The 18,045-nt window shown below is 38.7% G+C and overlaps 1 protein-coding gene across 6 annotated transcripts in view; it reads left to right on the top strand.

The window, feature by feature from the left end:
- The first annotated feature begins 6,945 nt into the window (after window positions 1-6,945).
- RAD18 (RAD18 E3 ubiquitin protein ligase) overlaps window positions 6,946-18,045 on the top strand; it is a 139,109-nt gene continuing 128,009 nt past the window's right edge. For 5 of the 6 annotated variants that reach the window (XM_016424478.2, XM_016424476.2, XM_016424474.2 and 2 more), the window contains exons 1-2: window positions 6,954-7,110; window positions 12,716-12,797. In XM_016424478.2, the coding sequence (XP_016279964.1) occupies window positions 7,060-7,110; window positions 12,716-12,797 (133 nt within the window). In that variant the 5' untranslated portion in view covers window positions 6,954-7,059. Of the gene's footprint in view, window positions 7,111-12,715; window positions 12,798-18,045 lie in introns of all 6 variants that reach the window. The other variant, XM_016424473.2, reaches the window with a different exon arrangement.

Here is an 18,045-nt window from a genome sequence, read left to right as displayed (position 1 = left end):
CCAACCTTCTCCCTCCTCTTCTGTTGGCGTGGGAGACACTGAACCTGATGCACAGAGTAGACGCTCCATAATTTTTTTTGAGTATGACTTGCTCTTTTACCGCAATGACTAATAAGTAACAAAGTTGACTGACTCACTTCATAGAAGGAGGATGCCAGCCTGCACTGGCATCCAAGGAAGGCTGGGAAGAGGGAAGCAGTCAAGAAGCATTTAGGCTGCAAATATCTGTTTTTTTACCAAAGCTATACTAGGTGTGTGAATATAAAGACAAAACAACAGCCACAAATGATGCATCAATTAAGAAACAACTAATGATCAGACTGAGTGGTACACTATTAGCCCCTGCAATATTAACTCCCTCCCTCCTTTCCCCTCCTCCCCTCCCCCCTTTTCCTCTCTTCTTCCTTCCCTCCCCACCATCCCTCTCTATCTTTCTCTTTCCCTTCCTCCCTCTCCCCTGCTCCCTCCCAGTTTCTCTCTCTCTCTCCCACACTACTCTCTCTCTCTCTCTCTCTCTCTCTCTCTCTCTCTCTCTCTCTCTCTCTCTCTCTCTCTCTCTCTCTCTCTCTCTCTCTCCTTCCCTCTCCCTCTCTCCTCTTTTCCTCTCTCTCTCTTTCTCTTTCTCTCTCTCTCTCTTTCTCTCCTTCCCTCTCCCTCTCTCCTCTTTTCCTCTATCCTTTTCTCCCTCTCTCTCCGTTTCTCTTTTTCCTCATCTCTCTCCCCATTCCACACTTTTCTGTGCCAGGCACTGTACTAAGCACTTGGAGATAGAAGGAAAAGGAAATCAGAACCCATCTGGTCCTCAGGAAGCTAAGTGCTTTTACAAACATTAGCTCACTTGATCCTCACCAAAACCCTGCAAGGTTCTTGCTGTTATTATCTCCCTTTTACAGGCGAGGAAACTGAGGCACACAGAGGGTAAGTGACTCGCCCAGAGCCATACAGCTAGTCGGTGCCTGAGGCTGTATTTGAATTTGAACTTTCTACACTATGCCCCCTGCCACCTTCTTGAGGGAGACAATATGTTAATTACTAGGGTCCTATGTGCATGTGCAGAGTAGATGGACCATCATCTTAGAAGGGAAGGCTCTAATAGCTGGGGGGCACCAAAAAAGGCCTCCTGAAGAAGGTGGGATTGGAACTGAGTCTGAAAGGAAGCCAGAACTCAGACTTGCAGGTGGAGAAGGAGAACCTTCCAGGCACAGGGGGAGATATGAGGCTTTGGGGTTCAAAGCCAGGAACAGAGAGGGACACATGCATTGGAGCATGTATTTTCCCAGGTGGCTGCCCCTAACTGAGGCAAAATTGGTAGCTGAAATGTTCCCACCAGAGCTAGTTTCCAAGCAGAGTTTTAGTCGTAGGCAGGAAGCCAGCAGCCATCGATTTTGAACTCTGATCTATCAATGATATTTGACACAAAATGTGTTTTCTAAAGACAAAACAAAAATAAACCCAATGATGGATTTCTGTCTAGAAAGAATGTGGGATAAAGAATAAAGAAACAACAGACTTTAACTCTAGACTTGTTTGACCAAACATTTTCTATCATGTACTGATTGGACTGTTCAGCAGTGAATTCTCTAATTCATAGAGTGATTATGCTGAGATGTGAAGTTAGGGCCTCCAGGAAAATTAACTCAATGATTTTTCTAATTGTTCCAGGAATTGGAAACTAAAGAACTAAATTAAAATTTTTTTGTAGATCTTATTTATTCAGCTTCTCAGAGAATTGTAGAAAGTCAAGATGGGAGGACAAGGATCAGAGATAAAGTTGGAAGGGACCTTTGCAGTCAGTCCAAACTCTCCTGGGTATTCCATCTATAATATATCCAGCAAGTGGTTATCCAGGCTTCCCTGCTTCTCAGGCTATACATTCGACTTTTTTTTTAAAACCCTTATCTTCCATTTTAGAACCAATACTATGTATTGCTCCAAGGAAGAAGATCAGTAAGGTCTAGGCAAGGGAGGTTAAGTGACTTGCCCAAGGTCACACAGCTAGGAAGTGTCTGAGGCCAGAGTTGAACCTAGGACATCCCATCTCTAGGCCTGGCTATTAATCTACTGAGCCACACAGCTGCCCCCTACATTCTACTTTTTGATAAGGCCAAGTGCTAAGAAGCTTTTCTAGATAAAGAATTGAAATCTGCCTATTTCTACACTTTGTGCTGGGTTTTGCCTTCTGGAACAAGTAGAACAAGTCTAATTCCCATTCCACATGACAGTCCTTCAAATGGGTGCCCAGGGGAATTTGTGCTTGATTCTATGCTAATTAACACTTAAATCAATCACTTGGATAAAGGTATAGATCATGTGCTTATCAAACTGGCAGATGACACATTTGCAGGTGGGAAGAATAATTAATGGATTCAATAGCAGAGTCAGGATCCAAAAAATATTTTGACAGAGCATTGGGCTGAATCTAAGGAGGGTGACATTGAGGAGGGAGAAATATAAAGTCTTAATATGGATTAAAAAAAATCAGGGTCACAAGTATAAGATGGGGAGTCATGCCTAGGAGGAGTTTGTCTGAAAAAAAGATCTGGAATTTATGTGGATTACAGATTCAAAATGAATGGTATCCCAAAAGAGGAACCTTGGGTTTCATTAAGAATGGTCCAATTTACAGAAATAAAGAGGTAAAATTTCCTTTTACTCTGGACTAATCTGGAAATGTTCAGGGTAGTGAGTTTCATCATTGGGGCCGAAGTTTAGGGAGAACATCGATTAGCTTAGAAATCTCCAGTAGATCCCAATTGGAATGGCAAAAAGCCTTGAGTCTTTACTGTAGGTCTTCAAGGACAGAACAAGCTTTTAAGTACCTAATATGTACCTGGCACTATGCGAAGTGTTTTACAAATATCTCACTTCATCCTTACAGACAACCTGGTGCGGATTATTATCCCTTGCTTTAAAGTTGAAGAAACTGAGGCAGACAGGTTAAAGTAACTTGCCCAGGATCCCACAGCTTGTCTGATGATGGATTTGAACTCAGCTCTTTCAGACTCCAGGTCCAGTGTTACCTAGGCTCAGTTAAAGGAACTAGGGATACTGAACATGCAGAAGAGAAGGAAGTCTCAGAGGGGATGCTATTGTTGTCTTCTTAGAATCAGAAGCACATTTATATGGAAGAGGGATTAGGATGGTTCTACTTTGTTCCCAAGAACAGAAATGGGAACAACTGGTGAGAACTGCAAAGTGGCTGGATGAGAGGAAACTGTTTTTAACTATTAGAACCACAGAGAAATGGAATGGAATGCCTTAGGGAGGAAGAGGCTCTTATTGGAAGTCTTTAAGCAAAGAATGAGTAATCACTTGTTATATGGGTTGAAAAGGGGGTATATTTTTTCATGTATAAGTTGGAAAAGATAGCCATTGTGATAATCACTCCCAACTCTAAAATTCTCTCATTCTGGATTGACTTCTTATTGGACTCTTAGATGAAGCAAAAGTAATAAAAGCTTAATATATAATTAAGACTAAATTGTATGGTACAAGCTGTAAATGCCTTAGGATTTCAGACAGGAGGAAAAAGTGTGGGGCAGGTCTAGGCAGGGAAAGTCTGAGGAGATGAGGTCATTGTGGGTCTTAAGGGATGGCATAGTTTGGATTAGATTTATAGATTCTGTTTTCTCAGATTCTTTTACAGTGTGAAATGATTTCCTGTCAAAACCAGAAAAAATCTAATCAGGAAATGGAGCTTTTGGGGAGTGTTTTCAGTAAAGCAAGTGATCTAGACCCTAATACTATGCTCTTTGCAAGTAGGGCACCCTCACCTAGAATGAGCCCTGGCTGAAATCACCAATAAAGCTCTTTAATAAATATATTTGGGAAGCTATGTGGTGCAGTGGATAGAGTACCTCATTGGGAGTCATGGAAGACAAGTTCAAATCTGACCTCAGACACTAAGTATTATAAAAATGGAGATTTGAACCCTGGACTTCAATCCCCAGAAGTCCTTGCTCTAGTTCTCAGGATGCCCTCTAATGTCACTGAGATTCCCACCTGGGTGAGATAAAAAATTTCTATTTAACTGGCAGTAAAAGCCTACTCGAGCTCTTCCTGCTTCCTCTTCGGAGCATACGTGGCTCTCTGTATGTAAACCTCAAAATTTCTCAGACTTATGAATGTTAGGGGTTTCCCCCATTGGGGAATCTTCTACTTAAAAAAAATTCCCTAGCAGAAAACTGCTTGCTAAACAATGAAAGTACTTTGATCCATGCTTATGGAAGGGACAGGAAGGTCTTTGGGTCATGACTGTTTTAGAATTGATACAATGGGATACTAAGTACCTATAAAGGTGGGGCAACTTGTAAACTACTTAAACCTAAAAGGGTGATAACTTATTCAGAGGTTTTTTCTTAATGAAATTTGTCGACACAGCAGCATTTTTTCCTGACTTACTAAAGAGATTAAAACTAATCAGCTGTGAATTCAAAATGGGTGGTCCTTTAGAAACATCTACAGTAATTGGTAGATGTAAGGACTTAGGGGAGGTGACAGAGGAGATTTTGCCCTTAAAAAATAAGAGCTCAGAGAAGAGCAAGAGATCTGTATTTCTGATTCACATTCTGGAGGAGAGCTCCTTGAGGAGCTCCTCTGAGGGGCTCTGTCCCTCTGGGGTAGGAGCTCTGGAGGCTCTTGAGAGAGGCCCTTTGAAACAATCTCTGGCTGGAAGACTCTTTGAGGAAGGATGCTGGCCTGGTGTCACTAGTATCCTTGTTCAGTCAGACTTTGTGGTGAGTGTAAAAAAACCGACTGATTTCTCTTTTAAGACTCAGGTCTAGGCCATATTGGCTTGAGGCCCTTCATACTTATTCCTTTCTTACTCTCTCTCTCTCTTTCTTTGATTATTCATTGTATTGTTAATTAAAATCTCTATAAAACCCAATTGACTTGGGTATTTGAATAATTGGGAATATTTCCCTGGGGACCACCTTATATTTGATTTTAAAACCCAAGACACTGTAGTGAAACATATTTCTGTGGTCAAATTTACTCACCCTCTCTTATATCTATCACAATTTATATCTTCCACTATTTTAATCACTACAGTTTAAGACCTCAACCATTTTAAATCTCACACTACCTAGCAGGCAAGATGTGAGTGGTTGTGAATGGGCTCTCTGGGCCTAGACACGTGCTTTCTTATTTTGCATATTTCTTTAATTCTTAATCTTTAATAAACCTCTAAAAAATATAATACTTCTAGCAGAGAAACTAAATTTTTAACTGCTACAGTATGTACCCTGTGCAAGTCCCTTAACTCTTTTATCTCAGTTTGTTCATCTGTAAAAATGAACTGGAGAATGTGACCGCTAAAATGTGGGTTTCAAGACTGTGAATTGCCAAAACTGTAAAGATAATTTAATGTCTCGATGTAAATCAAAAATAAGTGGTTGTCATGGGAAAATTTCCCAAATATGAAAATACCCAAGTCAGCTGGGTTTTATAGAGATTTTAATGAATACAAATGAAGGTATTAAGGAAAGAGAGAGAGAGAATAAGAGAAAAGAGTATGAAGGGCCTAGGTCAAATGGCCTAGGCCTGAGCCTTAAGAGAGACTAGTCAGTCTTTAATCACTCACCACAAGATCTGTCCCAAGCAAAACTCCAGTCCTTCACTGAAATCCTCAACTCCTGAACTGAGTTCAGAGACTCAGCTCCTCCAATTAACTCCAAACTCCAACTCTGCAATTCCACCTTGAGCTCCTTCCTTTTAAAGAAAATTTTCTCTTGTGTCACCTCCCCTAAATTTTCACATCTACCAATCACAGTAGACGTTTTTCCCAGGACTGACCATTCTTAGTTCACACCACTCTTTAAGTTCTCACCTTCTCTGAGTAGACAAAAACTTCTCACCTCTTTTGTTAAGTTTGCCTTTTGTCAGTTGCTTGACCTTTTAGTGATTAATTTAACCTTTATAGGTACTTAGTACCCTTTTGTATTAGATCTAAAAATAGACCTAGCTTAAGGTTTTAGCTTCACTATGTCAGTATGGAGTTTACAACTTTATCTTCCCCTAAGGCATTGTCTGAGCAGGGTGGAGTAATTTTAAAATTCTCAATACATTCCTGACCAAGTACCTCCATTGTAGAAAATGGGGAATATCTTAACCAAATCTTCTAAGGTACAGTCTGAGCAGTTTTAAGATTCACAAGAAGGAAATGGCAAACTTCAGTAATTTTGCCAAGGAAATCCCAAAAGTTGTATGTGTCTGGAAAATCACTAAACAAAAAGGTGGTACAGTGGTTAAAGTGCTGCTCATGGAATCAAGAAGACTAAGAGTTCCAAGTCTGCCTCAGACACTGTTGTGACTCTAGGCAAATCACTTAACCTACTTGCCTCAGTTTCCTTATCTATAAAATGGAGGTAATTATAACATCTGCCTCCAAGGTTGTTTGGGGATAATCTTAAAATTGTTTTATAATATCATCTATTACTAATATGAATGGATAACCAGCGAAGTTTATTGAATATGGTAATGACAAGCAGATTATTAGGAATCTATTATGTCAATTATTTTTTTAAACTGTACCTTCCAATTAAGAATTGATTCTAGCAGTTAGGGCTAGATAATGGTTATTAAGTGCCCAAGATCACCCAGCTAGGAAGTGTCTGAGGCCACATTTGAACCCAGGACTTCCTGTTTCTAGGCCTGGCTGTCTACTAAGCCACCTAACTGCCCCAGTACCATCAATTGTTAAGGCTTGTTAGGGAAAATAATTTCCAGTTCTATAATTATGATCTCATGATCCTAATAATTCCCTCTTTTCTGCCATGAGCAAGGAGATATCCAACACACTTGCCCCTCACTCTAAAATTCGGTTGTCTCTTTTCCCGAAAAAGTTCCAGAGTCTGAGGAGGGAAGAGACCAAGATTGAGGCTTCACTTGCCCGGGACTACAACTCCCAGCAACGCCTGCGCCCAACAGGTGCCGGATGAATGACGGAGCGGTAGTGACGTAAACCGAGGGCGGGTAATTTCGACTGGCGGGAGAAGAGCGGTTACCGTTGCCAGTCGCTTTTCCCGGGTCTGGAGCCTCCCAACTCCTGGAACCACGATGGCTCAGCTAGAGGAGGACCAATGGCCTTCGCGCTTGGTCAAGATGAAAGTGAGTTCGGCTGGACCCTGCCCGAGAGCGACAGCTGCAGTGGGGATTCCGGGGTTGGGGAAGCCTCCCGGCTCTTGAACTTCTGGGCAGGCCGCGGCAGCGGGCCGCCAACCGGTAGCTGGAGGGCTGAGGGGAGGCGGGGCGGCAAAGCCAGACTGGGCGAGCACTGGGCGTGGCCTCGACCCCTCTACTCCACTTCTACTCCCGCTCCCAGTCTATGTCTGTCTCCCACTTTGTCTGTATTTTGGATTGGGTGCTGGGGGGTGGGGGGTGGAGCGTGAGGGGGAGGGCGGCGGCACTATTGTGTGCTGGGCCTGGAGCCTGGAAGACCTGAGTTCAAAATTCGCTTCTGACACTTGTGAGCTGGGAGACCAGCTTGGACCATTCACTTCTCTTTTGTTTGCTTCCGGGTGATAATATTTCTAAAATGGGGATAATTGTAACACTGATCTCGTAGGGCAGTGGTGAGGGAATATTGAGCAAGATAATGTTTGTAAGGCTCCTAGCTCTGAGGCCACTAAGGCGCCTACTGTTTGCAAGACACTGTCCTAGGTTCTGGAGAGGCTCAGCCCCCAAAGGAAATCACCCCAGCCTTTTAGAAGCTTGCATTTCAGGAGGTGGAAAGGGGTCCCCCAGGGCTGTGTGTGTACAAATATAGTCAAATAACCTTTAAATATTATATATGCCCACACGTAATAGCATTTGTATATAATAAGCAAACTATAAACTTGGGCATAGAAATGCTTTTGTATATATAAAAACAAATATATTTGTAAGGTGTTAAGCAAACTGGTAGCTTTTTAATGAATTCTTGTTCCTTTTTCCCCACATTTGAATTTTATATATACACATATATCTAGCATATATAATCGGTATGTGGTATAAACTTACATGTATGTGTATATGTGCATACAATTTCAACTATTCCATATTTTTTAATATATAGTTGTGTGAAAGAAATGTAAAAGAATTTTTCAAAGCTTAAAATGCTATATATAAATATTAGTTATTATTATTGGGGAGCAACAAGAGTTTATTGAATATGGTAGTAACATGCAGATAAATTATTTTAAATAATTAGTACACCTCTATTATTTTTGTTTTAAAAATATTTTATATTTTCCCCAATTAAAATGTAAAAACAGGTAAAAACACAATTTTTTAACATTTAAAAAAAGTTTTCAGTTCCAAATTCTCTTCTTCCTTTTTTCCTCCTTCCGCTCCTCCCTCCTCCCTGAGACAATAAGCAATCTGATATAGATTTTTATATGTGCAATCAACATGTACACAGTAAAGAAAATTCTATATATAATAATTGTATATCCCATATATACTTAAGTTGTAAATCCCATATGTGTAACTTATTGTATATAAACATTTATTTATATATATTTATGTTATATTCTTTGATCATTAATGATATATGATGATATATAACTTATATAAGAATTGATGATATATAATACCTATTTTTAAATTGTATCTATTATAAATTTGGAACTGATATTATGATATCTGAAAAGTAGAAGATACCATAGTAATGAGAAAAAAAATTATGAGTTTTATTATTAAGGCTGTAAGTATGATAAAAGACATGAAGATTTAATGGTATCTACTTTCTTGACTCTGTAAAATTCTAATAATAATGACCTAGATACATATAAAGGGTATTCTTGAGGAAATGATGAAAAAGAAACAGACAGGTTTTCAACAACAAACCACATCTTTGTACAGTTTTCTCCCCTTATTGGTGGTTTTGTTTTTCACAAAGCATTGGAGGTCAGGCTACAGCAGCAGCTGTCCTGGTGTAAGTTTTGCTTTCATTTTCATCTTTTCCACTTTGACTTTTTAAGTTTAGTTTATGTTTTTTTGTTTGTTTTTTTGGTGGAAGAGTGGAAGACCGAGGAACATCTAGCTGAGGGGCAGGAGCAAAGAGAGAGCTCAGATATAAGGGGTCAGCCAGTGTTTGCTTATAACCTGGTTTTAGCTATCCATAGTAGGCCTTGAAACCTGCCCCCTTCAGATATGGGGCCCTACTTATAGTTGCAGTGTAGAGATTACACAATGCTATTGTGTTAGAGAAAAAAAAATGTGCTGATTTCTCAAGTCCTAGAATATTAGAGAGCCCGACTCTTCAGTCTATAGTTTCTCTAAAGAGATCAAGCTCACATTTCACATGGGAAGAACAAAGTGGAAGAAGAATACACATTGGGCAACCTGTGGAGTTAGGACATATATATGTCATGGGAGAGGGGTGTAGGGATTAAAGATGAATGGTTTGACTAAAATATATGAAAATTATAAATAATAATTGTGGTCGCCAATTCAAAGTATTACTGCTCAAAGTTGAAATGACTTTAATAGCTTTTATTTACAAAAGAGGTGGAAAGAGTGAAAGCAGAGAAATACAAAAGGGTAGAGAAGACATTACTCTATCTAACTAAATATTACTTTGGTGCTCAACTCAGCCAGGACTTATTGACCTTTAACCATAATTAGACTCTCTCTAGAAGTCAGGAAAGGAAAGCCAGCTATTCACTTACCCAAGTTCCCTCCAAGAGGCAGGTCAAGACAATGACTCAAGCTGAAGGTGATGACCTGTTGAGGATAACTCCTCAATCTGACTCATCTCTGAAGTCAACCTTCTTCTGAAGCTGACCTCAAGCCGACTCTCCCCAGAAGACCATCCCAGAAGACTATCTTCAGGAGATAGTCCCAAGCCAAAGGATTTCATGGCTTTTATGGTGGCTTCTTGTCCCTTCCCCTCTTCACAGGGACCAATCACAGTTTCCAAATTGTCTAGCATTACCCAGGGGGGCAGTGTCTGTGGGATCTGCTTTCTCACCCTCTGGAGGTATAAATTCTTCTCAAAAGGGTTCACAGATTCCTGACTGATTGAGTTTCTGAGGGTATGAATTCTCTAAGTGGTTTGCAAAGAGATCCTCCACTTAGTTCAAGCTTTTGTTGATTCAATCAAAAGCTAGACAAAGGAGAGTTAATACTGTCTTCACAATCTGGTGAGGTACTAGGTAGGGATACTTAAGTTATTGTTAACCAAGTGTTAACTCAAAATAGACAAAGGGAATATAAAGGATTCCTTTTCACAAATGTAAACTCAGAATAGACAAAGAGAACAAAGAATTCCCTTTTCATCAGCATGCCATGGTTAATATTAAACACGGACAATGACCTGTGCCCAAAATTGAATAAGAAGATAATAGTCTGGGTTTCATTTGAGAAACATTGTTTGAGAAACATTGAAAACATTGTTTTCAATGATAGTTTGTGTTTTTAACATTTTTTACACATTCTCTTGGCAATGTGGTATAGTGAATAGAGACCTGGTCTCAGGAGTCAGAAAGACATGGGTTCAGGTCTTACTTCTGATACCTACTGGCTAGGCAACCCTCTGCCAAGCATGTAACCTCTGAGCACCCCAGGCAAATCTCCATTATTCTCTTCAGTGGATAAGAAAGTTTTCTTGCTAGGAACTTTTAATATAGTGAAATCCCCTTTGGCTCTTTGTATCTGGCTATGTTAAAGCCACACTCATGAGGATGCACGGCAAAGCTAGGAGGAAATGCTATTAATAAAGCAGCCTCCTGAACTCCTCTGAAAAGCTTCTTTGGGGGAGATAAATACCATTTTTTATATCCTTCTGATCTTTCAAAAAAGGGAATTGGTCTGGTGGAAAATGCTCTGGACTAGATTATTATGATGCGATCTAGGTTCTAACAATAATATATTGATAACACATCCTATGATACTTTAAAATTTTATAAGTAAATAATTATGTAAGATTTATACAATATAAATGGAAGACTATTTTCACAGAGAAGACAGACATTAGCATCTTGATTAGCTTTGATTTCTTTTGATTTTAATGTAACATTATATTATCCATGGAATTCACCTTTGTTTGCCTCAGTTTCCTCCACTGTAAAATGAGGATAAGAGCACTAATCTTATATGGTTATTGCAAGGATGAAATGAGATATTTGTAAAAGTGTTTAGCCCAGCTCCTGGCACTTTCCTTTCCCCTTCCTCTGTAATTAGATTTTGAAACCTATAGTAGAACCTTGCCTTTTTAGATTTCTTGGCCTAGCAAGGCTTATGTTTTCTGGAAAACCACTTCCTGGCCTGACCTGGTTGGTATTCTAGCCAGTTCATTGACAGCCCTTCCTTTGGGTCTCACTAGCTCTGGTTTTCCCTTGGTCTTTTAGCTCTGCTTTTAGTGTTTTTCAGTGGATATAGTACTGGATATCTAGTCAGCAGGCTTGGGGTCTAGTTTCATTGGTATAACAAACATTATCACATTGTAAGGATAATTTTATAGTTGTGACCTAAACTATATTTAATTATTGGTTGCCATGGGATATCCCAAATAATAAAATACCCAAGTCAGCTGGAAATTATGGTGATTTTAATTATTATAGAGAGAAGGAATTAAGGAGAAGAGAGAGAGAGGAAAGAGTTAACTTAGACTGCTCCAGCTCAGGCTGAGCCAGGCAGGAGTTAAAGGCCTTGGCCAAGGGGCTGCCCTGAGAGTCAAGGGAAAGCTATCTGAGGGAGCTCCTCCAGGCCGAGTTCTAGGATCGAACTGGCACCCAGGCAGCTTACAGGGAGTCACCAGGCAGATCCACCTCTCTAGGGAAAGAGGATCGAAGAGAGGAAGTGACGCGTCCTATATAGATGGTTTTATGTCACTTTCCTGCATCTTATCTGTACTAATGGTAGCTTAGGTTGACTTAGGACAGCCCAGGGGTCTGTCAGCTGTTTATGCACATGTCTATCAAAGGCCATCTTCCTAGATATTTAATCCTTAAGTATGGGTGCAGACATTCCTGACTTTGTTAGACTAAGTAGGGTGGAGCAATGTAGAGTTCACAAGACATTCCTGATTCTGTTAGACCAAGTATCTCCATTGTTATAATCAGAAAATAGCTAAATCAAATCTCCTAAAGTACAGTCTGAGTAGGGTGGAGAAGTTTTAAAGTTCACAACATGAAACAAGTCATTTAATTTAGAAAAAAAAGGGGAGGATTTACATAGTGCATTAAGGTTAAAAAGTACTTTCCACCCATCCTCACAAGTGATTGTATATCAGCCATGTGAAATAGGTACTATGGCTGGTTTGGTTCCCATTTTCAGATGAGGAAATGAGACTTAGAGAGATTTGTTGACTTGCTCATGGTCATGTGGTTAGTAAGTATCAGAAGTTGAATTCATACTCAGGCCTCTGATTCTTAAGTTCATTGTTTTCTCTGCTCTATTCTGTGGCCCTTTATTTTCTCAGCTATAAAATGAAATTAATGAATTAGATGATTTCTTATGGTATATTATTTTTATGATCAAAATCTTAGATGTTTTAGTACTGTTTAATCTGTACTGATGCCCCATTCAGTAAAGTAGAACATTGAAAAAGTGAAAAGATATGAAATATTGATAAATTTTTTTCCTCAGGAACCTAGAAGGCATGTCTAGTGAACGGTGGAAAGTTTCATGTTATGAATACTAATGAGTATGGTTAATACTAATGATCATGTTTGTTTTCTAAATAATTTAGAAACTTTGAAGTATTTTTGACTTTTTTTTTTAATTTTAGGCAGTTGATGATTTGCTGAGATGTGGAATTTGCTTTGACTATTTCAACATTGCAATGATTATTCCTCAGTGTTCACATAATTGTAAGTATGGGAATGTTTTCTTGTTAGTGTATATGAGATGTAACTTTTTCTACATCATATGGTGTTTATAGTACTGATAACTTGGGGTACTGCAGTGAAACCCATTTCTGGCATATGGCTCCTACATCATAGATTTTATAATGTGCTTTTATCTTTTCAAAAATTCCATCATTTTTTCATATTTTTATTGATTTTATAGCATTGGAGATAATAAAGAATTTGGTCACAGTACAAGGGATTTCATTATCAAAGAGTCTCAGAAGAGGGCTAATATTAAGTTCAACTTAAATAAAGATGCTAAGATAAAATTGGAAGACAAAAATTGGCTAGTTAGTTATATTTTTGAGTTAGAACCACAAGGTTTGAAAATCTATAAAATTGAGGCAAACTTGTATAATTTTTTACTTCAATAGGAGAATTCCAGACATTAAATAGCAATTTAATTTGGCTTTGCACTTATTTGATGACCAATATTGGAAGGACTCATATGTTGTAATGTATTTTAACTTTTTTTTTGTTCCCCTCTCAAATAAATAAAATTTGAGAATGGCAAGTGCTTAAAAATTCTTTAGACAATGACTGGAAATCTTTAGAATAAAGATGCTAGTCATTATCCCCTGTTTTCAAGTGCTCATCATTTAGGTTTTGTATTATCTAGACCTTATACTTTCCTTCTTCTTTTAGGGACATGGAAAATTTGGACCAGACTACTAGGTACAGCTTTAATAAAATAATTGATAGAAGATAGTATTCAAATTATGAGATTTGGTAATTGCCTTTAGGTTTTAGTTACCATGTCATTTTCCCTATCTTGCCTCTTCAGTTATAATGAATAATAAAAGTCATGTGTGTGTCTGTCTGTCTCTCCATCTTTCTATCCAATTTCTAGTACCTTTCATCAATAGAGAAGTAGATTTCCTTTTTTGTTTGTTTTTATTTTTGTTATTCTCCTTCCCCAGTTCTCACCTCCTGGTGTTCCCAGACTGTCTTAATGTAATTTTTTATATAAGAGGGATATTTGAGGAGGCCTTTAACACCCACAACTATTCAGATGTACAAAAGTAATGTTTATTTTATGAAACTTTTATTTATATCCTTTGAAAGATTTTTTCAGCAGGTCATTTTTTTATGACAAGAGAACAAAACACTATTTATATTTTCCTTCAAATTTCAAAGTTGCTTTGGTCTTTAGTATTGTTTTAATGACAAAAGTGCCCGCAGTTAGGGTGAGTTGGTTTAGATGTTTCATACAACTCATTGATTATTCAACTACTATTGCCCTGGGTGAGCTTGAACAGTGACCAAAGGGCCTTTCCATTTATTAAAACTCTGTGAAATTTTCTGGAATTTTCATTTTTCTATTCTATTTCTTTTTTCTTTTTCTTTTTTCTTTTTTTTGCTCTGCTTCATTTGCTTTGGATATGAGTAGCAAGTACTGCATTTACAAATCTCCCTTTCCTTGGTCAAGGTTTATATCTGTCAAACATTTGCAAAATGGAGATAAATTGATTCACTCATGCAATTAAAGAATATTCATGCTATGCTAATTTCCCACAAATAAATACTTGAAATGGAAAACTGTCTACTTCTAATGCTTTAATTGTCTTAAATATTTTCTTAGTAAGCTGTACGGTTTATCTTCAAAATATCAATTTTAAGTTGCCACTTTAAAATACCTGCTATATTACTAATTCAGGGGTAGGAGGCATCATTTTTGTCTCTGAGAGCCCTTGACCCTCAAGGGAAAAAACATAAATGAAGAACTTCACAATTTAAGTGAATTATTTTTTTTAGAATTAATATAGAGCAATGAATATGTTCCTTTTTTTAAATGAAAAGGAGAGCTCTGTTTAACAAATTACAATAAATGTACTTCATCATTTAAAGGGATGGGAGGAGGAGGGAAAATATTGAGATGGAAACTAGAGAAAGTAAGGAGAGAATTAGACTTGAGAACCTCAGTCTCTTCTGAAGTGTAAACTTTAGATTATTCCACCCTACTTAGTCTAACTATATCAGGAATGTCTACCCCCATACTTATGGATTAAGTATTTAGGAGGATGGCCTATGACAGACATGTGCTAGTAAATGACAAATCAGAAACAGCTGACAGACAAGCTTAAGCTACCTTTGATACAGGTGAGACACAGGAAAGTGATGTAAAACCGTCTATATATTTCGCGTCACTTCCTCTTTCGGGTCTCTTTCCCCGGAGAGATGGCTCTGGCTGGCAGTGTGCTAAGCGTTCTGGCATCTTGGTGTGGTGGAAGCTATTGTCCGGTTTGGCAGTAAGTTTTCCTTGATACTATACTGGGAGAAGCTTAGTAGCCTAGTTCAGGTGAGACATCTTTACTGAGCTCTATCAGAGTTTAGGCTGATTCTTTCTCCTTTACCTTCCAAACACTACCCTCTTAGAAAGCCACTAATCTTCAGAGACCTTGTGATGGAGGACTTTGAACTTCCCCCTGGCACAGGCCAGGTAGGAGAAATCCTAAACCCTTTCCCTCTCCCTTCTCCTTAATTCCTTTCCTCTATATTAATTAAAATCACCATAAAGTTCCAGCTGACTTGGGTATTTTATTTGGGATAGTCCCTGGTGACCAAAATTAATGTAGGTTAGGTCACCACCCTAAAATTATCCTTACAGTCTGGCTAATCCATGAAGGGTGTGATGAGGACCCCTAAATTTCTGTGAAATCTCTTTCCTTTCTCTCTTTCTTACTTCCTGAAGTCAGCTTTCAATAGCTTATTTTGATCAGCAGTAGAGGTAAGTAAATTTGGATTTTTCCCCCTCTCCTTAAATTAGATAGAACACAACTGTTTTAATCTTAGCAATAGGGCCCTAAGGTCCTGGCTGGGATAGCTGTTTCTAAATCTCCCTTGCCTTAGGGAACAAACAACCCAATTAGCTGATCCTCGCTGGCAATACTAACTGACTGAGTGTTCTTAAGTAGCTGTGAATAAACCTGGAGAAAAGTAGTCCTGCCAGAGAGGGTGATTGTATGAAATTTAGCCTTATCTTGTTCTGACCTTTTCACACAAAAGACTTAATTGGATTGAAACTTTAAAAAGGACCACACACAAACACCTAAAAATGTGGCTACAGCCAGTACACAACTTAGTTAACAACTGGCTTTTCAGGCTTTTCAGTAAAATGACCAAAATTGTACAAACATTGTTCTTTGTCTTATTTTATAATCCCAGAGTATGAATGGCAATGGCTATACTCCACACTGCTCCTGGTTGGGATTTTAATTTTTGGAGCTTTAATATTGTATCTATTTTTCTCTAAGAGAAACCTGGAAAATATCATACTTAAGCTAGAGAATCAGATAAGAGATTCAAGTCAGTCTCCCCTTGAAAACATGTTTCCCAGTCAAACCAAACAATTGTTCCTTCTACTACTCAACAATATGTGGAACTAAATACTTGGTTTGAGCTTGTAGAGGAAAGATTGGGGGAGCTCATAGCTTCTATAAAAAGCATTAAAAGAGATTTAATAACATTCCAGAATAGCAGCGACTTATCTCTCAATACTTCTTCATTATCAGAATCTTTGTCCAACCCCAACCCCTCCCATACCCAACTTACTACTACCCAACCCATTCCTCCCCTCACCCATACTGACCACCCCACCACCTCCATTCTAACTTGACAACTTGCCCATACCTCCTACCCCACCCTCTCCACCCTAACTTCAAACCCTGCCCATACCTCTTACCTTAACCCCTCTGCATTCTTTCCTCCAGCTACTGATCCTTCTTCCTTTGCCCCTCCTTCCCACCTTGCCCAATTCATTTCCTATACCATTCCTACCTCTCATCCTTTTGGCACTATGGGACAACAACAAACCCTACCCCTCAGTGTGCCCAACCCTTCCCCTTCTCATACCTACCCCATTGAGAATGGAGCAAGAAGCCTAGAAACAGAAACATGGGAAAATTCAGATAGTTTATTTCCTTTAAGAGAAGTTCCAAATTTCAGTAAAAATGGGAACTTGGTATCTATAAGATACCATACACCTTTTAACCCTGAAGATTTAAATAAATTCAAGGAAGACCTTCTATCATTTGAGGAAGAACCAATATTAATTATAAAAATATTGGAGAACATATTCAGAACTTTTGACCCCACTTGGATGGTTGTTGAAAATTTATTAGAAAAATTTCTGACAGAAAGAAAAATAATGTCATCTCTCTGGCTAATCAGAAGCGAGGTAAGAGAGAAAATTATTGTCCAACTGAAGATCCACATTGGAACCCCGATGTTGAACCAGATTACACAAAACTAAGCCAGGCCAGAGAAGCATTATTGACAGCCATGAGAGCTTGCTCTGATAGACCTAAAAAGTGGTTAAAATTTGAAAGAACCCAACAAGAAATTGATGAGACCCCCTCCTAATTTATGGACAGACTTATTGACGTAAGAAATACACATATGGACCTTAATTTGTCCAGAGTAAGGGACATTAGGCAAATACGTAGGCAATTCATTGAGAATTGTTCAATGGTAAAAGACTACTTTAAAACTAGCTGTCCTAATTGGGACTCTATTGACCTTGAAGAATTGAGGAGAATTGCTGGGGAGGGATTTCCTATGCAAACTAGAAGCAACAATAATTTGCACCCCAGATGGCTCTATGTCTTTGGATGTACTTGAGGAATCTTTAAAATGACTCCCTGTACTTCTCTCAGAAAGTCAGGAGGGGAAAGAACATCCCACCTTTGTAATACCTACAGATATATCGGAGTGTCTTTGGGCCACATCTTCTTCCAATGTAGGCTTACTTAAATCAGCTTTTCCTGTGCAGATTAAAACTAAATCTAGCCCACCTCATTCCATTCCTCAGTATCCCCTCTCAAAAGAGGCATTTGAGGGTATTACCCCAGTAATAAACTCATTAATTGACCAGGGAATAATAATCCCTTGTAAATCTGAATACAACACGCCCATCCTGCCCGTTAAAAAACCAAAAATAGGGCCCAATGGTAAACACCTCTATAGATTTGTACAGGATTTGAGGGCAGTGAACAACCACGTTATAAAGAGACACTCCATAATTTCCAACATACATACGATTATTTCTTCTATTCCTAGCACAGCTACATACTTTATAGTAGTTGACTTGTGCTCAGCCTTCTTTTCCATACCCATACATGAGAATTCCAGGCATATCTTTGCTTTCACCTGGAAGGGCTCTCATATACATGGAGTCATCTGCCATAAGGGTTCGTGGAAAGCCCGAGTT

Source organism: Monodelphis domestica, chromosome 7 (assembly GCF_027887165.1).
Source record: "Monodelphis domestica isolate mMonDom1 chromosome 7, mMonDom1.pri, whole genome shotgun sequence".
In the NCBI taxonomy this organism is placed as follows: domain Eukaryota; kingdom Metazoa; phylum Chordata; class Mammalia; order Didelphimorphia; family Didelphidae; genus Monodelphis; species Monodelphis domestica.
This window is presented reverse-complemented; position numbering and strand designations above follow the sequence as displayed.